This window comes from Castor canadensis, chromosome 2, assembly GCF_047511655.1.
Source record: "Castor canadensis chromosome 2, mCasCan1.hap1v2, whole genome shotgun sequence".
Classification (NCBI taxonomy): domain Eukaryota; kingdom Metazoa; phylum Chordata; class Mammalia; order Rodentia; family Castoridae; genus Castor; species Castor canadensis.
This window is the reverse complement of record NC_133387.1, coordinates 149,412,396-149,437,916: the sequence shown is the minus strand read 5'-3', so window position 1 is coordinate 149,437,916 and position 25,521 is coordinate 149,412,396. Positions and strand designations below refer to the sequence as shown.

Here is a 25,521-nt window from a genome sequence, read left to right as displayed (position 1 = left end):
CCTTTCTTGTGATGGGTGTTTTCGAGATAGGGTCGCTTGCACTATTTGCCCTGGCTGGCTTTGAACCACAATCTTCCTGATTGCTGCCTCCTGAGGTCTAAGCCATCAGTGTCCAGCCACAAATGCTAAATAAATATCTGGTTAATAAATTCAGACTCAATACCTCAAGACTTTTATTTATGTCCTTTGAGAAAAGTTCTTGTTATGTATCCCAGGCTTACCTTGAACTCACGATCCTCCTGCTTCAGCATCCTGAGTGCTGGGATTGTATTCATGTACAACTGTACCTTGCTGCCTCCCTGTCCAAATTTTTGATATTTAAAATGATACTCATAGTCAAGAAGTTTGGGAATCAGTATTTTAATGACAAATAAGTTTACTAATCAAAATGAGCCTGAGGACCTCTGATTTGATTCGGATCTGCCTGTCCACTGTCACTGATGATAACTGGCTGTGATCTTATGGGGTTAAAGTCATTCTCGAGAGTAGGCCTTAAGTTTGTGGCTAAGGAGCACAGATGCTTCTGTGCTGACTCACTGTTCCTACATTTTGAACCTCAGTAGGCTGGGGGTATGGATGGTTGGTTGGCTACACAGGCAGCAAGCATCAAACCGATGTGTTCTTTTCTAAGTGTACAAGACTGACCTGGAGAAGGACATTGTCTCTGATACATCTGGTGACTTCCGCAAGCTGATGGTGGCCCTAGCAAAGGTTGGTTTCTTGGTTTATTTCTTTGTCCTCATTACCTGTCAAGGCAAGCTACATAGCTCATTTTATTCTTGGGAGTGAATTAACTAAATCCTCTGTGTCTGCATCAGATATTCTGCTGCATTTCCCATGGAGCGTTTGCACTGTCACTGCAGAGTTGTTGTTTTGTATAATAGGTTTTTTTCATCCTGCAAAACCACATGGACAACTGGACTTTGAGGGCCAGAGAAGAAATAGGTGCCCCTCAAGTGCTGGCCTGGATTTATGTGCCAACCCTCACTGTGGGGCCCAGGGAAGATCATTTTACCTCTATCTGTGGCTACACATTGGAAAGCGACCCTCTTGTTTTTTAATGAGAGACTTTGCCCAGGGAGTCCTTTGCCCATGGAGTGGGGCCTTTGTGAAGCTGATTGCTAACCCTAACACATGAATACTGATGAAAGAAATTTATTAATCTGAGTTCTGGCTGGTGTGTAACTGAATAATCTACTTTCACCACTTCACTTCCCTGACCCAAACCCATTTCTGCTATGCTACATCAACTGGGGACTGTGAGCTGCCTTCACTCTACCTTCAGCCTCTTCTCTGGGATTCTCTCTTACTCCTTTGTGCTCTGATTGGGTCGCACTTCACTCATGAGTGCCCCACCTCCACATGTGCAGTCCCTCTTCAGCAGAGTCCCCTTCCCCAGACCAACTTCCTCATTCAGGGTTCAGTTGAATCCCCATCCTGTCACTCTCGGACTCTGACTGCAAGGGCTCCTCCTTCTTTTGTCTTCTTAGTGCCCTTAGTTATCATGTCATTTTACCACTTGTTGAGGGCTAATTTCTCCATGTGGTTGTAATCTCTGAGGGAAAGAATGGGGTGAGGATTTTGTAAGTACCAGGCGGATGATGGCGAGGCACAGCCACCTACCTCACTCCCTTGTCTAAACTTAAAATGAAGAAAACTAAGTGGGTGTTCAGGAAATTAAATAGTGGCTTACTTGAGTTAGGGATAAAACATTTTTGGTTTTAAAATACACAAAGAAATGGACTTCATTTTGTTTTTGTTTTTTCTTTCTGTAGGGTAGAAGAGCAGAGGATGGCTCTGTCATTGATTATGAACTGATTGACCAGGATGCCCGGGTAAGTGCTAAGCTTCTTGGTTTTAGTTTCTGTTTTCTGGGAAATCTCTGGAGTATCTGTAATAGTCCTCTATTTCTGTGTAATAAATTGTCCCTAAACTTAACAGCTTAAACCAAACATCACTCAGTTTCTGTGGGTCAAGACTATCGGGGCATGACTTTGTCAGGTATTTCTGAGGGTCTCTTGTGAGTTTATACACAGTGTTGGCCAGAGCTGTGTTCACCTGAGTGCTTGACTGAGTCGGGGGTATCTCCTACCAAGATAGTGCACCCATATTACTGTTGGTTGGAGACCTTAGCATCTCTCCATGTGGCCCTCTGTACAGGGTCAATTGAGTGTCCTCACAATATGGTGGCTGACTTTCTTCAGAGGAAGTGATCTAAGAGTAAGCAAGGAGGAAGCCCTTTGCCTTCTCTGATCTAGTCCCAAGAGCCACACACTATCACTTCTGTTGTGTTCTGTTCTTTAGAAATGAGTCAGTGGAAGAGGGATTAGGCTCCACCTTTGGAAAAGAGGAATGTCGAAGAATTTGTAGCCATGGCTTAAACCCACAACCATCTGCAAATAAGAATTTCATTTTACTTTCTGGAATTCATATTTATTAGAGTCTATTTCCTTGTACTATACTAGATCAGCACCTGACTTACGTACACTCACTTAGGCTTTGCCTGTATGAAAGTAACAGTTTTTGCTAGGTGGGATAGGCCTTGTACACCCGTACAGCAAGTGAGTTGGGAAGCAGAAGAAAGTGCAGGGAGGAAGGCTTCCTGCTCCACTGTGGTGGAAGCAAGGAGGGCAGCAGTGGCCCATCCTTCTTTTCTGGCTAGATAGAACTTTGCCATTGTCACAGAGAACTACCTGTGATACTGATTGAGATAGCTATAAACTATACACTATCTCCAGAACATCAATGGTGATCTCAAAGCATGTCATAACACCTGCAGAAAAAATTAACTTAAATTTATGTTAGTTTTAAAATTCAATCTATTCTGCCCAGTACTTTTAGTAAAGGGTAGAGAAGGGGTTTAAATGTAGCAATAGAGGGCTGGGTGTACAACCCAAGTGGTAGGACATCTGCCTAGCAAGTGCAAACACGAGCACTGCCAAAAATAAATAGATAAACAAACAAACAAATACAGTAGTAGAAATTAGACTTAGCAACTCCCAGATAGTGGAGGATCTCTGAATATCTTCCCTTGGGTAAGCGCTCCCTCCTGTTGACCTTCCTGCTATTCTTAGCGTTATTTGCAGTCTCTACATTTTCCAGAAACTAAAAAATAAGGTTGGATAGTCTCCTTTTCCTAATCCATCCATCATTTCCTGAATTTCTAAGAAGCTTGGACAGGGGGGCCTGGTCTGAGACTGTCTTCAGTAGATGACTACTAGCTTATCTACAACTAAATGTGCCCAAAGACAGGAGGCCAGATGTGCTCATGAATTTCAGCCTGCCCTTCTTACATGAGTAGAAGCTCTCTCTATATGAAATGCTCTTGGGCTTTCCTTTCACCTTCGAGGACGGAGAATTGCACAGTGCCAAACTCATGAACAATCTACAGTCATATATTGTATCTGTCTGTGCCTGAGGAAGATTGCTTGTGATTAAAATCCTGACCTCAGTGGTACATTTTTGGCCATGTCTGCAGTGCAAGCATCCTTTCCTACTCAGCATTGTCAATGCGTAGCTTCAGGAGGAGTCGCATGACATTTCTATGCCCTTGCTCTGGATTGTGTAGTTAACTTTTCCTGTGCTCACAGGATCTCTATGATGCTGGAGTGAAGAGGAAAGGAACCGATGTTCCCAAGTGGATCAGCATCATGACGGAGCGGAGTGTGTGCCACCTCCAGAAAGGTGGGTATTGGGCTGAGGAAGTTTAGTGCTTAGGGGCTGTCAGCGGGGTGGATGGATGTCTGGCTGGGGCTCACTCTCACTTGGCATTCCCATAGGCTCCCCTGGTTTCCTTCGCCAAAGCCAGGTGGTCTCCTGCACGTTCTAAATCCCTCTCTCCCCTAAATCTCATCCATGTTGTGTACTTTAGTTTTCTTCCCTTTCTAGTTTGAGAATAATTTTATCTTACGGTATTTGTTGAAGTAGAGAACTTGGCTGGGTGCTCTGTACTGTTTCTGATGGCTTCCAGATGTAACGGGTTTCAGTCAGGGGAGATGGAGGTGGTCACAGTCTGTGGCCTGGGCAGTGCCCTTTGGAACAGGTGCATGACTCAGTTCCTCTAGGACAGACTAGTGTTCCATGACAACCTCTGACCTTCTAGGAAGTGATCTGTGATCTTCTTCATTTTTTTCTGTCATGGTACATAATTGTATGGGCGATAACTGCAGCTTTGACTAGTGGCTGTGATATAATAATTACTCCTTGCCTCCCCCAGTATTTGAAAGGTACAAGAGCTACAGTCCTTATGACATGTTGGAGAGCATCAAGAAGGAGGTCAAAGGAGATCTGGAAAATGCTTTCCTGAACCTGGGTAAGCAAGTATGGCCCCCTCATTCCTAGTGGCCATGGCTTTCAGAGGACAGGGCAGAAGCAGAGGGATCAAATGGCCGTTATCTTACTGCAAGGGTGTTTGGGAGGGTGGCTTCTGTATTTCATTTGGATACTTTTATAATCTTAACTATATAAATTTAAGGACCTGAAACTGAAGAAGGGTGTAAATTAGTAGAACAGAGAGTTGCCAAGGAAGAATAAGACAACAAGAGAAGAGAGAGCTGTGGTGGGGAACATCATAGATGCACTTGAATTTCTGCAGCCCTGGGAGTCCCTGGTTGAAAACCACAGTGGGGCTTAATAGCTCAGAGGATTCTGTAGCCCATGTCTATTGTGTCAGGTTATTTCCAGTTGGTGTCTGGGGTCAGGGCATCATCTCCCTTTGGTGCAGAAGAGAACAGTGCTGCACCCCTGACATTCTCCCTTTCTCCACAGTCCAGTGCATTCAGAACAAGCCCCTGTATTTTGCTGATCGGCTGTACGACTCCATGAAGGTAAGGGCAGCCAGTTGAGAGACCCATGTTTCCTTACTAGGTTCTTCTTTTGTGCACTAAACTAAGTCCCCTTAAAGAGTAAATAGAGGAAGGAGAAGACTCCAGTGTGTGGATGCAGGAGCTCACTGCCAGTTGTAGTTGTGTTTGACAAATGAGAAAAAGCACAAATCCATCTTATCTCCACTGCTCAAACACGTGTTTGGGAATGGGTAGAAAATAAAGTGCCAACAGCAGGAGAAAGTGTTAGGTGACAGTGGCATCTGATTCCTGTTGGAGACATTCAGTGATTTTCTCCTGTTACCCCCAGAATGAAGACAAGCGAGGATGGAAAGAGCAGTGAGCACCCACTGTGCAATAGCTGTTCCTTCCTTCCCTTAGTCCTAGTAGGAAACACTGTGGGGATTAGATTATTGTCCTTGTCATAACAAAGAGACTGGAGCTTCCAGAGCCTCAGCCAGTTTGCAGTTACATAACAGATTTCACCCTGCTTCTGTCCAATGACTCCATAGCCAGCCCTGCATCTCTCCCCATGTGAACCATCTCTTCCCACAAACCTATCCATTTGCCATGCCTCAAATGTGCCTGGTGTCTTCTGACTTCCAGGCCCTTGCTGCTTCTACCTGGGGCACCTCCCTTGTCCACAGGGACTTTCTGCTATCTCACTTGGTTCCTGCATCACTCGTGGCCCCTTCCTTGGTGTCTATGGCCTGAGGCTCTGGAAGTACACTCAGGTCTTTGCTGCCCGAACCATTTCCATTGGCACAGTGCCATGAAAAGAAATGTGTTGGCATGTCCTGTCTAAGCCTCTGAGAACGAGCAAACTTTTGCTCTGTATGCAAACATGCAGACTTCTTGAGCCTTGGCTCACACTTGCAGAACTCAGTAAATGTTTTTTGAATGCACAGAGTGGATGTCTATACTGACTAAATTCTGGTGTGTTTGGAATTCCAAAATGCTCGTTTCACTTTGTGTGTTTGTTTTTAATCTGTTTAAGATAGGGTCTCCCTCTGTATCTCTGGCTGGCCTGAACTCACTATATAGCCTCGGCTGGTCTCAAACTCACAATCCTCCTGTCTCAGCCTCCTGAGTGCTGGGATTACAGGAATGAACCATCCTGCACAGCTTGTTTGCAATTTCTTAAGGGGATGATGTCAAGAACTACGTATTTGCCAGGAAATGTATAAGGTGCTTTTGAAAATGATAACATTGCAAGGGAATTTAACTTAGAGCACCAACTTAACTTTCAGGGCAAGGGGACTCGAGATAAAGTCTTGATCAGAATCATGGTCTCCCGCAGTGAAGTGGACATGTTGAAAATTAGGTCTGAATTCAAGAAGAAGTACGGCAAGTCCCTGTACTACTACATCCAGGTAAGGCCTGTGCTGCTAGGTCAGCTCTACCCGGCCATCCAGAGGGCCTGGGTCCCCAAGCAGGTGGCCGGTCAGAAGAGTGGTAGAATGGTGAAGAAAACCACTAAGTGTTCTACTTCTCTGGGGAAGAGATGCTGGTCACTACATATCAGGGATATGAAACACTATTTATGATTTGTTCTGGACTCTGCTAACTCAGGCCAGGATAATTGGTGTTTGTGACAATGATCCTGCAAGACTTGATAACATCCTAAGAGACTTTGAGGGCCAATTAAAGTTTATATTCTAATATACTTCTATTTCTTGAAAAATCCTCAGAAAAACTTGACAATGTGTAGTTACCCAGTAGTCCCAGCTCTTCTATCAATTTAGTCTCTGTGCATTTTGCAGTGCTGGGACATTAGGTGAACAAGACATGCCTTTGCACTGATTGCACTAACAATGATATCACTGTGTGTAGTTCAGACAGGCTTTGCAATCCTTCCTTCCTTCTTTCCTTTCCATCCCTCTCTCTTTCTTTCTACTGGGAATTGAACCCAGGGCCTTATGTGTGCTAGGCAAGTGCTCTATCACTGAGCTATATCCCCAGCCCCTTTTTTAAACTTTATTTTGAGACAGGGTCTCACTAAGTTACCCAGGGTAGCCTGGAACTTGTAATCCCCTGCCTCAGCTTCCCAAGTAGCTCGGATTACAGGCATGTACCAGCATACCTGATAGAAATTCTCCTTTCTAAAAGGTCCGGACAATTCCAAAGGCGTGTCTTGGTCACTGAGGATAAAGTTAGGGATGGGTGTGAATACTGAGGTTTATTCGGACATGTGTTTAAACTTGAAGGACCAGTAGACTCTTTGTAGCTGTTTCCTCATCTCACTAGCTTAAGAATTTTCAAAACAAGAGTAAGGCAGAAACATACCTTGTCCTCTGTGGTAAGTTAAGGGGTGGAAGGAAAGTGAGGGTGTTTGTAGGAACCCTGGGAAGGAAGAGTGGGACTTGAAAGTCTCCTAAGTACCTTCTCCTTTTGGGTCATGGCATGGGTGTGGCTTTCTAGTATTGTGTGGGGGGAGGGCCTGCAGAATCTCTGCAGTGCACCGAGGCCTCTCATAGGTCACTGTGGAGTTTCCTGATACCATATTTCTCTCTTTTCCATGCCACTTGTAGCAAGACACCAAGGGTGACTATCAGAAAGCGCTGCTGTACCTGTGTGGTGGAGACGACTGAAGTGCGATATGCCAGCAGCACGCAGGCATGGCTCTGTCTGTGCTCCCACCTAACGTTCTGGAGAATTAGCTTGCGACTAACAGACCCCTGAGCCCCTCCTGTGAAGGTGAAGTTAGCATTGTCCCTTCCCCCTATTTTAGCTGCCTAAGCATTTCCTGGCTTTCCCATCAGTCTCTCCTTTTAGCCAAAGAAATGAACATTCCAAAGAATTGGAAATGAAGTCTGTGATGTGAAACACTTTGCCACTTGTGTATTGTGTCGTGAATAAACTGAATTTTTACTTTAGAAATGTTACTCTGTTCACCTGGCTTTCTGTTTAATTGTTTACAGATCTAACATGCTTTGAATTGTTTTGTTCAACTAATGCTGAGATTGTCCCTGGAGGCACAAAGCTCTAGAGCCCACATGACAGCCATTATCAGATGTGATTATTTAAGTATAAATGAATTTCAATTATACAAAGTTGAAAATTCAGTTCTTGGGCCAGGAGTTTAGCTCAGTGGCACAGCACTTGCCTAGCGTGCATGAGGCCCTGAGTCCCATCCCAGCAGCACAAAAAAGAAAAAATATTCAGTTCTTCTGTCATGCCATCCACACTTCGCGTGCTCAGAATCCACACATGGTAACTAGAGTGCTGGACAGCATAGGCGACGCACGTTGCCAATGGTACAGAACGTTCTGTTGGGCTGCTCTATATGGCCAGTCTACTTGAGGAAAATTCCCAAGTGACTACTCATGTGCTCATCTTTATGCAGGCAAATTAGGTGAGAAGAAGTGTTTGTGGTGGCCACAAACTAGGAAGAGGGTTAATGTAGGATGGTGAATTCTATTTAGCAAGTATTATAAGACTTCCAGACATAAATAATATCCTACCTCAACTCCAAGAACCTACCTGCCAGTGAGCCAGGCTATAGGATCCTTGCAAAACAGGGCTAACCAAAGTGGATTGGGAGAATGGAAGAGGAAGTGAGGGCTTTACGGGGAGGATGAGGCAATATGACATTAGAAGGAAGCATTAGAGATTCCTAAGACCTTAAGTGAAATTTCACTGCTGGGAGGAAACCCTCACTGCAGATTCTTATGGTTCAGACAATGAAGAATGGGTCATTCATACAACTGGTACACCTTCCAAAACGTACAACTGTAACTGAGAAAGGATTCTGCTGCTGCTTGATAAAGCCAGTCACTCAGAGACTGAGTGTGTGAGAGCCTAATGAAGGAGGGAGGGAGGAAGAGAAAGAGGGAGAGGGAAAAATGAGGAGAGAGAGAGAGAGAGAGAGAGAGAGGCTAGTAAAAGGGGAGGAATATTCATGTCTTTTCCAGGAAATTTTTATGCCTTTTATGGTCTGGTGTTTTTGTTCATGGCTAGTAGGAGTATTTAGCTTAAAGTTTAAGGCTTCAATGGAGACACACACAATATGAAGATAGAGATGTCAAGTCTTTTCAGCTTCAGTTAGTAAGCAGATGTCTGCAGGTCTAAGTGATGGGCTAGTTTTCAGCAAAAGGGACCTTCAAGTCCCTGAAGAGTAACCTAGGCAACTGTTATCATAAAGCACACAACAGAGGTGTTATCTGCAGCACGACTAGTGGGAGACTCATAATGTATGATCTCCGAAATGAGTGATTTGTAAGCCAACTCAAAACAAACAAAGCTAGAGAGTATATTTAGGGTTTTCTTCTTAACACAACAAAGATTAGCCTCCTGCTAATCTCAGCCCAGCAGGTCAGTGGTCTTCCCTAGAGCCACCAGATTTCTGTACATCTTTGTACAAATAGACGGTGCATAGCAAGCCTGTAGTACATTTATGCTACCACTTATGCTTATAAATGGAAGATTCTGGTTGTAGGCTATAGCCCACTGCCCTGTGGACTGCATATTGCAGCACTTTCCCCCCAAAAAGTGAGGGAGAGAAGTGGGTGACCCCTGATAAGCCCGTCTACATTTCCTCCTCATCAGAGGATGTGTGTCATCGCTCAATCTTGATACCTGGCTGCTATAGCACAAACTCAGTGTCTGAAGTACTAAGCAGGTAATAGACATAAGCATGAAGTGGGTTGGCTGGATGGAAGTGGAGAGTCTAGAGAAGTGGAGGCCACTTGCCCTGTGTCAGGCTTTTAGATTCAGAAAAACAACTGCAGTTGCAGCAACTGTGCTGACCAAACCAAATAGATCTGTAAGCCGATTGGCTTGCTATTGTGACCCCTTGACAAACTTTAGAGGGAATTTGGATGGAGTGTGGCTTTTGGGTCACTAGTGGCCCATAAAGTGCCCCTAAGGCCACTAATAGATTCTTTCAAAAGGAAGTTATGCAAACATAGGACATTTAATCAAATGTGACCTCCTGCGCACAGTAGAACCAATGCCCCAAATCCCAAAATATACTGTTCTGTGTGCTTAGGGCAGAGTTCAAGGAACTGCATAAGAAGCAGGACCTTTCGATTTAACCCCAAATTATCATACTGAACTGAGAATTGATAGGGCTGGGCAGAGGCTGTCAGGAGTAATAGTTCAAATTAGGAAGTATTTAGGCTTTCTTTCCTCTCTCCTTTCAGCTGTGTTTCAGGCTGCAAAAGGAAAGGAAGAGAAGGCTATGTGAGAGCCTGGAGAGGTTTCTGCCCCAGTCCTGGCAGGGACAACCTGGCCTCTGGTCTGGATGGCTTAGACCCATAGGCAGGTGAGGGAAAATCTAAAGTGCAGCCTGGCACAGGGAAGGCTCTGGAAGACAGTTCTAAAGCTGCCTGCTGTCTCTCCTCTGTGGAGCCATGGCTGTCCAATGTTTTCTAAAACCTACAGCACAGGAACTTGGAGTTTGGTCTCATTTTCTTCTGGATTCTAGCCTGTCCTCTTTAGTTGAGCTGTCTAAGCTATTTCTCAAACCAAAGACAACCATCTGGAGATCTGAGTATTTTCCCAAACAATTTTACTTTGCAAAGAGAAGGGAAAGAGCACCAAGAAGACTTCAACATTTTGTGAGCTGATCACAACAAAAAGTTTGATTTTATTCCTTGAGAAATAAAAGACAATGGATGTGTAGTATAGCCATGGAAACACTGCATTATGACATCTTAAGAACATGATGTCCCTGCCCCCCGTGGCTGGAGTAACAGGGCTAGGGAGGGCTGTCATGTTGCACAACTTGACGTATTCTTCACATTGTAGTCGGTGCATGGAGTATTTCTTTAGATGTGCAGCCCAAGTGGTCAAACACCATGGTGACCACTAGGCATGTGCGAAATGGCCTATCAGGCTTTTTGCCACAAAGTTGACACTTACAGTAAAAAGTAAGAAACAAATCTTGGAAATTGATGGACGATGTCCTTAAGATCCCCACTTTCCATGGCTTCTTGATTTTTGGATGCATTTTACTGGGCAGTTAGGCAAACGACTATGTATGTGAATTTTCCCTTGTACGCGAAGCTCCTGGGGTGAAATTATTAGTAAAGACAGATAAAGCAGGAAAACCAGGCTCACAACGTAGCAGCATTTAGCAAGAAAAATGACTTGAGGACAGAAATCTTTTAAATCAATTTTTAGTCTTTAAATGACTCCAATCTCCCGGCCTATCCCAACGTTTTGACAAATGACTTCGGCTTCTTCCCCACATCAGTTTATTTGACCTCCTTTTTCCATCAACTACCGAGATGAAAACTCCACCACAAGAGAGAAGAAAGAGAGCAATTTTAAACATCCCTTAGCAATGAGGCAGAACATGCTGTAGCCATCAAGTTCGAGTTGTTCATTCTATTTATTGAAAAAAGCCTGTAGCCTGATTTCTTTTATGCGAGTACATTTGAGCAAGCAAAGTTTATAGAGATGACTTATCTCATTACATTAGAAGAGTGATTTGCTATCTCAGCATCTATAAGCAATTTTAACAGACATTTGTGGATGAAGAAAAGCTTTTGTAAATATATGCGAAAGACGCGATTTCATCAAGCATTAAATTGGAGGTGCCCTGGAAAAATATTACATTTGTGCATTCAATTAACTTGATTGTGGCTGAATTTTGTCCACTGAAGGCAGCATTTCTGCAGAAAAACAGAAGCATTCCCTATGTCAGCAGGTTTCCTGAAACAGAAAAGCACACTTTTCCCCCTTGCGCATCCTCTTTTGCATTTGTGCTGTTCCCAGATATGCGGTCCTAATCAGGCCACTCCGCCTGGTTCTTCACAGTGGAGTTTGAGGGGAGAATGAACCAGGCTTTATACAGGCCTTGTAGAAACCTAAACCCAACTATCCCAGTTTAAATAGCCTGCTTTTCTGGTCTGAAAACTAAGCAACATTGAGACATGGTCAAGAATGGACATGTGTCCTGCAGACCTCCCTCTTGGCTTCTGCAGAGCCTCTCTCTCTGAGGACCTGCAGGATGTTCTGTGTCCCGTGGTCTTGCTGCTGGCCCATGTGTCTTCCCCAAAGGTGAGTCATAGATCAACATTACCTTCTGTCTTAGAATGAAAGCTTTGGCCTCCAATTACTGGAATGAGAGGAATGAGTGAAGAGATGGTCAATAGTTGGGGTACAAGAGGGTTTTTTTGGATCTCTAAAACCACAGTGAAGAAGTGAATAAAGTACAGAGTTGCATTTCATAATGACAGGGGTACACACTTAGAAATGCATTTCTAGGGGATTTTGTTATTGCGCAAAGATCAGCGTATGTACTTAAACTATGACAGCTGATGAGTGACACAATCATATGGGACAACCACAGTACGTGCAGTCTGTCATTGACTGAAATGTCAGCCTGAGGTGTGTGACTGTGTCCTCTAACGACTTCCCCTCCCATTGCTGGTCTGGAGTTGAACCATTAGCTTTCTAATAATCAGAAACAAACCAGAAAGAATGCAATATGTTGATGGACCTGGCTGTGGAGTTGGCTGTTATTTTTAAACAGTATGTTTAAAATTAGAGTTTCCCTAGCTATAATCTGTTGAGCCCAAGACTCCTAGACTTTTAACTAAATTTCTAAATTTCTAAAGCCAGGTGTGGTGACACAAGTCTGTAGTCCCAAACTAGTCCAGAGGCTGAGGCAGGAGGATTGCTTGAGCCCAGAAGTTTGAGGTCAGCCTGGACATAGCCAGACCCTGCCTCAAAAAAGAAACAAAACAAAATCAAATATGAAGTTCAAGAAATAGCAAGGAGTTTGGAACAGGAATAGACAAAAGTGTGAAATGAGTTTTAAGGTACCATGTCAGTGAAGTTGCCGGATTTCAAATTTTACCATGGATTCTTGAGCTTCAGAGAGCCATCCTGGTGGGTATGGGTCACCTTTGCCCTAATTGATATGCACTCATATTTGACTAGAAGATTTTTAAGTCTGGGGTTAATGCAAGTAATATTGGGCCTTCATCATCCATTTAATTCATTCATCCACTTATTAATTTATTCAATGGACATACCTACGGTGTGCTCATTACCGAACCAGGCACTGGGGATAGGAGATTGGGGAGAATGAAAACAAGGCAGCACTGGCCATGTGGAATGAAGAGTGCTGTGACTGAGGACACCAAGGCAATTGGGGTCCAGAGTAGCTGCTGATCCTCATCCAGAATGATGTACCTTGTAGGTTTCCAGGACAGGTGATCTTTAAGACAGGATTTAAAAAAAATTTAATAGGAGGAATGTATATTCTTGAGGAAAGTTGGAAAATACATAAAAATATGGAGAAGAGTGCTTGAATCAACGAGTCCCCCATGGAACAAGTCACCATTAACACATTCAGCCAGATGACCTGTTGAGAATTAGCTCTGTTTACTTGACACGGGCTCATCATGGAAGAATGAGAGGCAGATTTTCCTTCTTTTTTCTCAGGACAGTGGGTTGGACTGTAGGCAGTGGAAGTTCAGTCTTCCCTGACCTCAAGTCTAGTTCAAGAGAATGTAGGCCTGGCTTATCTGAAAGGGAGTGGGCTCTGGGATGAGAGAGAGAAGCAGGCAGCCTGACCTTGAGATTGGTCATTCCAGAGATTGACAGCAGAGATGGCCAGGGGATGGGGAATGCTACCCAGCCATCATGTAGCACCTCGAGTGTCTTCACCTCTTGTAGGGAAGCTGAGGGCTTTCAGGGGATGAAGCACTGAACACATTAGTGTTGAAATCTCTGGAAAAGCCCTAGTAATGGGCTTGGAGAGTAGGGAATGAGTCGCTGCCCTCTGGTCAAGCCTACTTTCCAATCTCAGTCCAATTCCATCCAGCGTACTTCTTCAGTCACTAACTAGCCCAGCCCACAGCCTGTGGTGGGGTGCTGGAAGGGAATCTTTCATGTGTACCTTGTGACTTTTTCTTTTTGACACTTTATGATCTGTTATATCTACCCCAGATATATCATAGTACACATTCCAGATACCCCAAGGGTCCCTAATTTAGACCTAACTTTGTGCTTTGAAGTACCTAAGTTAACTAAACGTGTACCAGAGGAAAATAGGTTTCAATTAGAGTCATAAACAAGAGAAAAAAAGGAAGGATACCTTCAGAATCTTGTAGTCTGAGTTTCTGGTAAAACCAAGAAACCACAGAAAAATGATTTCAGAGTATGGATGAAACAAAGGAAAAGGTAGAATCAAAATGGCTCAGCTCTTCAATGGGGTAATTCCCAGTTCTGTTGTACTGGGAGATTTCCAGTTACCATCTGCTTCTAATAGTAACATAGTAACAGAAGCAGAGTAAGGTAAGGCTTCTGACCTGAGTCATCTATTTTTCCCAGGGGCAGAGGACTTGCTATGGCTTGGGTTTGAATATGGTTTGTCCCCCAATGGTTTATGTACTGGGGAGATTTGGTCCTCAATGTGATGGGAGAAGTGGTAAAGCTTTAATAGGCAAAGCCAGTCAAAAGACTGGTCCTTTCTTCTTACTCTGGCATGTGGGCTCTTTTCCTTGTTCTTCTACCATCATGGTGCCATCTACCGTGGAGACCCTCTCCACAGCCCATTCTCTATTCATTGGGCTTTCAGCTTTCAAAACTATGAGCTAAATTTTTTCTTCATAAGTGCCAGTCTCAGGTATTTTGTTATAACAATGAAAAATGAGCAAATACAGGCCTCCAAATCCCCACATGGACATTCAGGCCTGGCCTTTCCCTAGTTTGAGACCTATGCTGGCCTGAGCATGGGACATGTAACCAGCTGTGCCTCCTGCTGCTCCTGGGACTCTGTTGGCTTCCTTACTGCTCTGGGAAGAGGTAAGCTGTTCCTGGGGCTCACACTTTGTCCCTAGCATTTGTGTCCCACTCTGATACCTTTAGCCCTGTGGAGGCTGAGATGGCGATAACTTGTCTTCTGCCCTTTTAACTAGGCTTATCTCTAGCACCCACAAAGCCCTTTCTAGCAAAGGAAACGCCCTGGAACTTTGTCTGCAAATTCCTTTCTATTCTGCAGAGTTCCTCCCTGGATGATGTACTTTTAAGGTACTATGAAATTCTATCTGAGATACTAGAAGTTTCTGAGGACTCTCCCTCAGAGGTGAGCCAAATTAATCAATCAAGTAAAGAATGCAAGGCTGAAGGTGCCCAGTGGTTAGCCTGCTGAGTTGCACCTGTCTTGGTCCAGTTCTGGGCTATGAGTCCCTGGTGAGAGCCCACAGGACTGTCAGGATGATTTCCCTGGGTTGAACTTATCCCCAAAATAGACCTATCTCCCTTGAGATCCACTGTGAGTCTGGGAGTTCTCTTAAGCTGAATCCTCCCCCTGGAGTCTCTCCACTTAGTGTCCTTAATGGGTTTGCTTTCCAGGGAATAACAGTATCTCCCTTGGAGAGTTGTGAGGATTAAAGGAGCCACACATGCAACATCCCTGGCATAGTTCTTGGTGTAGAGGAAACAACAAATCTAGTAAGTTCACATATAATCAGATAGCTATATTATACAGATAAGTGCTGTACAGTATCATTAGCGAGATGGCCCACATGAACCTAGGAGAGAGTCCTCCTACCATACTTTGCCTTTGAAAGTAGCCACAGGACATTATAAAGCCATGCTTGGGGTCCTCTGCGATTTGTCTCTCTGTGACTTGTTTCCTCTGTGGATCTGGCCCTCTTTGATCCCTGGCTCTCTTTCTTGTCAAATAGCCTTGGATGGGCCACCTGCCTCCTTTCTCCCTGCCTGTTGATGAATCAGAGTTCTAGCCTCAGAATGTTCAGATCATAAGTGGTGGGGGGTGTCCTTCAGCAGCCCACATAGCAACATCATTTGTCTTCTTGGCAGTGAGGAGGCTTTTTTTTCCTTCAAGTTTTCATCAACTTTGAACCTTATCAAGTTGATAAATATATGTAGACTGATGATCCCTTCTGTCCCTGAAAATCATTTGATTTCATTACTTCACACAGACCAGTTCCTTGCAGGAGAGGATTAAGTGTGTATTTCCCAGAACTGTGTGCCTCTCACTCTGCTATTAAATGATATAGAAAAAAACTGTAGGAAGTGTTGAGCCAAGTGAATTTAACGAGTTTTGGTCCCAAGAGAGCAGAAAATACTTGACAGCCCAGGCTGTATAGTTTCTATACCATGTAGACATATTAACCAGCATGATGGATGCCTACTTCCACAGCTCTAACACTTATTCCTGAGCTATAACACTTCTGGGGACATCATGGAATAATGGTCCATTTTCCCCAGTGAGAATTAATAATCATATGAATGCAGGTTTCATGCCTAGAAAATGTATGCAAAAAATATTTTTAGGAAACAACACATATACCTGTATGCCTCTTTTGTATACCTGTCCTCACCTTCTTTTCTAGAACCCAGCCCTGCTGAGGCCAGGTAGCAGGAAGAGGCCTTTTACAATGAGACTCAAGGTACAGGTGAGCACAGATACTCTGTTCTCTTGATATGTAAGAAGGAGGATTGCTCATGGAAATTTATATTCTCAAGGTGCAGGATTAGATTGTCTGAGTCTTCTTCATTTTCTGCTGTTTCCCAGAACTTGAACCTGGAGCAGAGAATGGAACAGAGATTTTCTGATCCATTTGTATCAGAGAAGTATACAGGTGGTTTGGGAAAGGAGTGAAGGAGTCGAAGAAAAGGCAGAATGAAAGAAAGCATGAAGGCGTGGGTGAAGAGAAGGGAGAAGAGGGCACCTTTTTCAGGCTTGGCCTCAGGGTGTACAATAGCCAGGGTACAAAAGCCCACTTGTGTCAGTGAGCCCCGGAATCAGCTGGAGAAGATTAGAAAGGAAACTCCCAACTTTCTCCCACATGAAGGTTTCCCATTGGTAGAAATGTAGTGCTTGGACCTTGAGTAAATACTTGAATGTTTTTTGGAGCTGATTCTGGAATTTAGTGGGTTAAACATAGCAATATCCCTCTTCATCCACCAAAAGGACTCAAGGTTGGAATGTGGTGATACAGTCTGAGTTTTTCTACTGAAATCAGTTACTACCTAGATGCTTGGTTTGCTACCCCATGCACACCAGTCAGCTAATAAGATCAATGATTTTGTTTTGAGCTCATGCTGTGTCAGATTATGACACACCCAGGAAACAGGTGTCATAAGCCCCTGAGGCTCAGCCAGGCCAAGTGACTTTCCCAAAGTTACAAAGCTAATAAGATGCGGAACCCAACTCTCTTAATCTTCCACCACTGCAAGAGTAGATACATCAGAATTCTAACAAAAATGGAAGAAAAATTTATCTGTTAATTTCTTTTGCATGAATAGGAAAAAGACTATCAACATTATTCAACCAAACTCTTCATTTAGAATAGTTCCAGATTCACAAAATTATTTTAAGGATTTAAGAAAGTACCTGTATTCCTCATGCCCTGTTTTCCCTATCACCAATATGTTTGTCACAATTGATAAACCAACATCAATACATCACTGTTCACTAAAATCCATTGTTTATTCATATTTCCTCAAGTTTTTATTCTATGTCCTTTTCCTGTTCGAGCCTCTTATCTGGGATATCACACATCTCCATGGGGTCTGCTCTTGGATGTGACAGTTTCTCAAGCTTTCCTTGTTTTTAACAACATTAACATTATGTAGATTTTCCTTATTAAGATTTGTCTGACATTTTTTTCATAACTGGACAGAGTAATATATTTTTGGAGGAAGTCTACAGAGGTAAAATGCCATTTTTGTCACTTATATCAAGGGTCGTCCTCTGAACATAACTCATTCCTGTTTGAGTTAGTGTTGATCATCTGACTCAGGCACTGTGTGTGGAGTTTCTCTGTTACACACTCCTCTTGTCTCCTTTCCACACCGGACCCTTTGAATAGACAGCACTGTGCACAGAACACAGCTAAGGAGGGGGAGTTATGTTCTACTTCCTTGAGGGTGAATTATCTACACAAATCGTTTGGAGTTCCAAACAGAGGACTTATTTTTTTTCTTATTTATTTATTCAGCCATTTATTTATGTCAATATGGACTCATGGATGTTTATTTTATACTTTGGATTATAATCCAATAATACTTTATTTTCTTGCTCAAATTATTCTAGCTTTGGACATTGGAAAGCTCTTTTAATTGGCTCCTGTTTCTCTTTGACACATTTGCATAGATTTTTTTTTGAGCACTTCTTTACTTTCTGGCACTACAAAATGCTCCAGGCTCATTTTGCATGTTTCTTGCCCAAGACATAGAAGCTGCTATTTCTCCAAGCAGCTCCAGGCCCTTTAATTGGAGAGCAATGTCAGAAACCAAGATTTTGGCAAGAAGGTTACTCCTTGCCATTGGGATACCGTTGTTTTTTGCCATTGAGATACTGTTGTTTTTAGGCTGTTTCAACTGAAGGACCCAGGAAATGTGTGTGTGTGCGTATGCACTCACTAAGCTGGGTATGTACTGATATTGATAAATATTTCTTTGGCATTTATATTTACACTAAGTGAAACATGAGTTCATACTGAGCCCTCCAACTCTAATCCATTAGTGTGGATCATTCTAGCCTTCTTCCTTTGTGTATGTGTAAATTCTCACTCCAATAGTAAGATGCCTGGTTCCTACCATCTACCATCCATTTACTCATTTGTTAAAATCCTAGTTCCCATGTATAGCAGTATCAGAGCTGTCAGCCTTTAGCATTAGGCTTATCAACTAGAATACAGAGCAATGTGCAATCCCTTTTCCTTAGTGTTGTGGTCTCTAGTTACTTCCGAACAACCTAGATCGGTGCCATTTGCCCCCACTCCCTTCCCACATTTGTAGTACAATTAGGCTTTCTTTGTCATGTTTTATATCCTATTCTGAGGTCCTCTGACTTCCTAATTTCTTTTCTAATTTGCATCCAATTCACAGTATCAAACAGAAGTTTCACCATTCCCCCCAAATTCACTGTGCCTTACCTACTCAATTTTGCCCCCGCAGCCCCCAGCAATCAATGATCTGTTTCACTTTTTGAAAATAGCAGTATAATTGGAATATGTATGCTGTATGTAGATTTTTCAGATTGGCTTCTTTCATTTAGCAATTTGCGCTTAAGATTCATTCATATCTTTTAGCAGCTTGATAGATTATTTTCTAAATTGCTGGATAATGTTCCTTTGTGTGAATGTGCCACAGTGCTATGGTTTGGCTATGTGTCCCCCAAAGGCTCAGGTGTTAAAGGCTTGATTCCCAACACATGGTGCTATTGGCAGGCAATGGAACTTTTAAGAGTTGGGGCCTCGTGGAAAGTCTTCAAGTCACCTGGGGCATGACTAAAAGACCTCTCCTCTCTCTCTTTCACTTCCCACATGCCATGAGGTGAGTATCTTGCTTCACTACATGCTTCTGCCATGACACACTGCCTTGCCACAGGCCCAGAAGTGACAGGCCAATCAACTCTGGACTGAAACCTCTGACTGTGAGCCACAAACCTTTCTTTTTCTATGTTGATTATCTCAGGAAAGCTAACAGATGCAGTTTATCCATTCACCCTTTAAAAGACAGGTTGGTTGCTTCCAGTTTGGGGTGATCATGAATACATATAAAATTATTTTTGATGGGATCTCACTATGTTGTCCAGGTTGGTCTCAAACTTCTGGCCTCAGCCTCCCAAATGCTGGGACTATTGGTTTGTGCCACCACACTATTGTGAACAGTTTTTGAAAGGTCAACATTAATTTTTTATGAAAAAAATATTTCTGCCCAGTTTGTAGAACACAGGTGGCTATAGAAGCAAGTTTGAGAACTCTAGCCCCAATCAGCAAAGGTTTTCTGGTAACCTCCATGTATTGCACTCTTTTCACACATTTTCCTGCCAAATCAGAGGTTGTCTGCTATCAACTAAAGAAAAGTCAGCAAAGGTGTTAGGTTAGAGCACAGGACAGACACTGCTGTGGCAGGCAGGGGACAAAGATAGTGAAGTACTGTCAGGAGGGCAATTTGTGGAGGCAGAGGCTGTGGTTGCAGAGCCCCTCCTTCAGCCATGATGATGGAAAAGCCAACTATGGAGAGAATGAGTAACATACCTGTGAAACCAGACTTCCTTTCTAGGAAAAACGTAGAGTCTTGCAGTTCTCCCTTCCTCTCTCTCTCTCTCTCTCTCTCTCTCTCTCTCTCTCTCTCTCATACACACACTCACATATACACACACCACACACTACTGCCTTTCTCTCAACACCTGGCACTCCCTAAGAACACCACCAACACCCCTCATGAGGCAGGAGCCCTTCCTTGTCATATACCTTATGCTTAGGAAAGTGGGGCAGATTTTTGTGACTGTGATTCTGGTTACATTAAACATGATGGTAGATAAAATCATCTAAATATTTTGCAATTCTATTTATTCTGAGACTGTGAAAATCACTTTTTTAAGTAAAGATGAATTAAAATATAAAGCAGAGTGCCATCTGGTGGGGACATGGTTGATGATCACAGATGCATCAGATCTGGTTGGAATCCATCAGTGTGGGGCAACTGCTATGTATTTGTACACATTTGCATGACCTTTTGTACACAAAAGCTGAAGACTTTTGGGCAACTGACAAAGGACCTTTCTTTTAACCTACAATGAATAAGTCTATGGGTTTTTATTTTCACAAATGATTAAACCTTATTCCTAGTAACCATAGTCAGCCACTGAGGGGTACTAAAATTGGCAGTTATAATAGAAAATAGCACAAGATTAGTTCCTTTATATACTTCAGTTCCATTTGTGTAAGAGTTTTGGCTGACGAGCCTATGGTGCATGAGAACACATGGGATGGAAATTCCAGAAATTTCCAGGGAGGATGCTTTATATTCAGTATTGTATTGAGGTTGGTTGTGGTTTTTAGAGTACTGCTAGTACTTTAGCAGTGGTTCATACCTCCCAGCTATGAGGGAGAGATAAGGAGAGGATCACAGTTTGAGACTAGTCCTGGGAAAAAGCCATACCTTACCTAAGAAATAAACTGAAAGGAAAAAGTATTAAGGATATAGTTCATGTAGTGGAGCTCTTGCTACCTTGAGGGTCTGAGTTAAAAAAAAAATAAACAACCCAATACCAAGAAAGAAAGGAAGGAAAGAAAGAAGGAGGGAAGGAAGGAAGGAGAGAAAGAAAGAAAGAAAGAAAGAAAGAAAGAAAGAAAGAAAGAAAGAAAGACCTACCATTTGTTTACCATTGTAAAGAACCAGGGCAGACAGTTTTAGTAGCAGTGATGGGCACTTGAGCCAGACTATGGACTACAGGCCACTGTAGGGAATTAGACGCCAGAAAACTGCTTGGCAAGATGGATGGTCCAGCTAGTTATAATGAAGACAAACCCTTATATACAATATTTATTTATTCGTCTGTTTGCTTTGAGACAGAATCATACTAAGTAATCTGTGCTGGCTTTGAACTTGCTGTGTAGCCCAGACTGGCCTCAAACATGTGATCCTCCTGCCTCAGCCTCCTGAGGGCTGGGATTGCAGGTGTGAGCCATGTACTGCCATGCCCAGTGAGACATCCCTTTTAACCCCAGCTCTGCAGCTTTTTATTGTGAGAAGACACGCCTCTACCTACCATAGGGTTTTTTTTAATCTGTAAACTGACAAGTTTGAAATTTGTATTTTTGAGTTCTTTCAAGACTGACAAATTGACATCCTCATTTATCAATCCAACTTAACCCAGGCCTTCTGGTCAAAGGCAGGGATTTCTGCAGAGATCTTTACTTGCTAGTGAATATTCTAGAAGAGCTGGCTGAAACATAAAAATTCTTCAGGAGACTGGACTTGGGATATTATGCTATATAGGTAACTGTGAAAACTCTCCAACATAATGACTCCCTTCAGTTTTTTCCCTCACTTTGAATTTCCACATCCCAATGGAGGAGGGTGTCAGAGAAAAGTCACACTTTCACATAAGGACTGAGTTACCTGGTGACCTTCCCCACTGAGGGCATATGGTCTCCGCAGATGGATGCACACAGCATCACAGCAAGTTAAGAAGTCCCAGGCAGCGATGGTGACATTGTCTACACTGTCTGCAACTGCTCCATCAACATTCCACTGTTGGTATCTGACAGAGACCAGCCCTCCTGTGACCAGATGAAGGACGTTTGGGATGACTATCATTTCATGACTAAGGAACATTGTCTTTACCTATGTGTGGGGTTTGTATGTGTATTTTAAGAGTTCTTATACATGTAAGAACTCTCATATTTTCCCGCTTGTTTGAGAGAATGAATTTTAAGGTATATTTGGAGAAGAAGGGGGATCCTGAGTCCAACAAGATACTAGAAATTTCAATCCTGAATTGCAACTTGTCTGTCAAAATTCCACCCTTGTCTTTGTCCAATGTGCCCTTTTAAAAATGTGGCACAGACATTGTGTTTATGACAGTTGATCACAAGAGGGCGCTCCAACAAAACGCCTCACAGCTGAAAACTACATCTTCTCAAAACCTTTTTACAGGCTGAAATTTCTGGCTGGTTTTTATGATGCAAAGCTTAGTGTCACAAATATTGTTTCAAACTATATGATATATTTTTGAGAAGACTACCGAATCCAAAGCACAAGTTAAACTACTTTGACTAGCAGGAAGTAACTTTATAATTCTTCCATTAGTTTCCAAAAAATAAGGACAGGGAATTAAAAAAACATTTTCTTTAACAACAGAAAAAAACACAAACTCAAAGCACATTAAGAACGATTCCATTTTCAAACTGGAAGACAAATTTCTAATTCTAATTCTAGATTCTATTTCTAATTCTAGAAATATATAAAAAATAAAAATTCTGTTCTCCAACCCAGGCATGACCATTGGAGAAATGCTACATTATTTCTGCCAGGATTTGGAGAATTGAAAAGAGGGGCAAGAACTACATGATGGTCTCTGAAGCAAATTAAAGCACCAGCATTGCATTTTCCCAGTAGTCAGATAATACTTGTAGGCATAATTGCCAACAATGAACACCCTTTCCATTTAAACAATTGTTACTGATAATAAAATAATTAGAATAATTTATGTGCATCTGTGCTATTATTAACATGGCTTTGCTTCAAGGAGATCGGGAGGGTTATTCACGGATATTAAGAGAGTCTCCCCTCCCACCTTCTGAGATGGCATGTTTATACCCAGGCAGAGCTTCTAAATTTTTAATAGAGAGGAAGAGATTCCATTTAATTAGGTAGAGTGACTTGCTTATGTACAGGTTATACATTTACGAGTTTTAATGAAGAACGGAAAATACCCATGAAGCAGCCTTTGAAGTTTGGCTTGCTTGGGGATCATTGTAAACCCAGCGCTATGGAAACACCACTGCAATCCGTCAAGTGATTCAGAGTAGAGCAGAGAGGGTTAAATCCAGGTAAAATAATTGCACAAATCGCCTGTCGATCAATGTTCAAAGGATTTCTTTTTCTCTCTCCCAAATCAAAGCTCTTCCATCTTACAGTTGACTAGAATATTGAAACTGGGTTATAACAAAAAATGTTAAGGATGCATCCAATATTTTTCTTTCTTAGAAAGAAAAATTCACCATTTATATAAAATCTGTTTTGTTTTATTCTTTCCACTTTAACTTCAAATATTCTGTGTAGCCTATTTTATGTGTGAATTAGGTAACATAATGTTACTGTCAGAAAAGCATTTTTCTATAAGCATAAATCCTTTCTGAAAATGAGAAATTAATTTTTTCTTAAACTCTGACCTAAGGTAAAAATTCCAAATATTTGCGTGCCTCACATGTAGGGCAAAAAAGGCCACCTAAATTAATGAGGTTTCTTGGATTGGTGTATGTACAGTAATGAATTACAAAGCTTAAGAAGTCGAAAAGATTTCTCATGATTTTTAAAGCAATATACATGCAAGCATGGAATGAGAACGGGAGCTTTGTGTTATTACTATAGGATTAGATTTTAGTTCCTCAAAGCTGCTCTATTTATGGGTATCTAAGATGGAATTAAACTCTGAAAAGGTTAATTTTTAAAAGAACGGTTTTCTGGAAGGTCTACTTGTGATCACCTCTTGTAAGTTTCCCTTTGAATTGTGCAATCTACATTTGGAGTGAGTCTTGGATACCTGAATAATAATGCAATCTCTGGTGAGCCTCTCTTAGCAGAGTGAGTAGGATTAACGAAATGCTGCATACAGTTTCCTGACAATATATTCATCTTGATATCATCACAGTTGATGGACTGCAGCAAGCTACTCCCAAGACTTCTTCTACCCTCCTTAGTCTCCGTCATAATTTCAGTAAGAAAAACAAAACCCCGGCATACAAAAGAAATAAAGCTCTCCCTCATTGAAAATTAAGACCTTAAAAATATTTGTCAAAAGATAAATATTTGTTTTTCTGCAGGGAGAATAGATGGTAGAGAACAAAAGACTAAACAAGACAGGAAAAGGAAACATCATTTACTTAGCTGGCTGGCCCAACATTTTAGCAGTGGCATATCCGTTTTTGTTTTCTTCTGTGGGCTTATCTAATTTATTTTCATAAAGAAGCTCTGCTCTTGTCATCTGGAGCCTGCATTATGTAGCTGAAATCTTGGATAATATGGTTTTAAGATCAAACAAGACCTAATAAGGTGGGATTTGTTTTCTTATTGATCCTTATTGCTCGGGTCCCTGTGACAAGCTTCAGGAGGAATTAGAATAGCAGCTCTTCAGAGAAAAATGGCTTGGTTGGGGCTCCACCTTGAAATTGGAGCTCAAGGCTTGTCAGCAGCTAGAAAAGGAGGGGCTCACAGGCTGGTAGAATGGAAGGGGAGTTGGAGAAATACAGAATAAACATTAAAATAGTGGAAGATGCTAGTTGACTTGTCGTTGTTGATTTTATTTTAGGTCCTGGCAAGTTGGTCAAGTTCATGATTATAGTTGACCAGCATGTCTCATTCCAACCTAACTTAAGAAACAAAAGCCTTCCAACTTTGTGGGAGACATTGAGAGGAAGGACAAGTTGTCATGGGTTTAAAAAAAGCAAAAGAGTGTGGTACTTTTTTTTTTTTTTAAAGGCTCACTTAGGAATCAAAGCATAGTGAGTTATCTAACAGAAGCTAAAGGAAATTAAAGTGGGAAAAAGGGGCTTAAGAATAAACTTCCATCTTTGCCAGGAAGTGAGAAAAAGAAGAAAAAGGTTGTTTAGTTGTGCATGTATGTTACTAAAACTGTATCGTTCTGGTCCAGTCTTTCAAAACAAAAGAATTGAACTAAATGCCCACTCAAGGTTTTACCTGATAAATGAACTGAACCAGAAAGTATTATAATTTGTCTGCTTTTCGGGTAGGTGATATGTCTTTACAGACTAGAATGTCAGCATTCTCATAGTACTGGTAAACAAGAAAATATGTCTATAAGTTCTGTATGATCTTAGATGAATACCTGCAGTCAGCTCAGGCATTCAGTGCTCTGCCACCTCCCAGTGTTGCAGGAAAGCAAGAGGGAAATGAGACCAGGAGGGAGTAGCCAAGACAAGTGAAATACTATGGAGGACACTGAAACTCTCCATTCCCAGAATTGACTTCTGGAAGCTCTTTGGCAAGGTATTTATGGAGGGATACAGTATTTCTGTCTCCTCCCTCATTCTACTTTCTTCCCATAATGAGTGAGTTAGCCTTAGGTTCTCATTGAATCAATTCCTTGTGGGAAGAAAAAATGAAGTGTTTCGTTCTAACCAGCCACTACCCAGCAACCTGCTCACTGGAGCCCAATGTCGCCTCTCAGGGGTACTTCTTCCACCACCTGCTACAATGTCAGCTTGGTGGCTGGCCTCACACTTAGGCT

General features: G+C 42.3%; 1 protein-coding gene across 1 annotated transcript in view; it reads left to right on the top strand.

The window, feature by feature from the left end:
- Positions 1-7,708, top strand: part of Anxa2 (annexin A2) — a 41,654-nt gene extending 33,946 nt beyond the window's left edge. The window contains exons 7-13 of the mRNA XM_020168876.2: positions 632-711; positions 1,776-1,835; positions 3,591-3,684; positions 4,217-4,312; positions 4,768-4,826; positions 6,074-6,196; positions 7,355-7,708. Coding sequence (XP_020024465.1) covers positions 632-711; positions 1,776-1,835; positions 3,591-3,684; positions 4,217-4,312; positions 4,768-4,826; positions 6,074-6,196; positions 7,355-7,414 — 572 coding nt within the window. The 3' untranslated portion in view covers positions 7,415-7,708. The remainder of the gene's footprint in view (positions 1-631; positions 712-1,775; positions 1,836-3,590; positions 3,685-4,216; positions 4,313-4,767; positions 4,827-6,073; positions 6,197-7,354) is intronic.
- Positions 7,709-25,521: the final 17,813 nt, after the last annotated feature.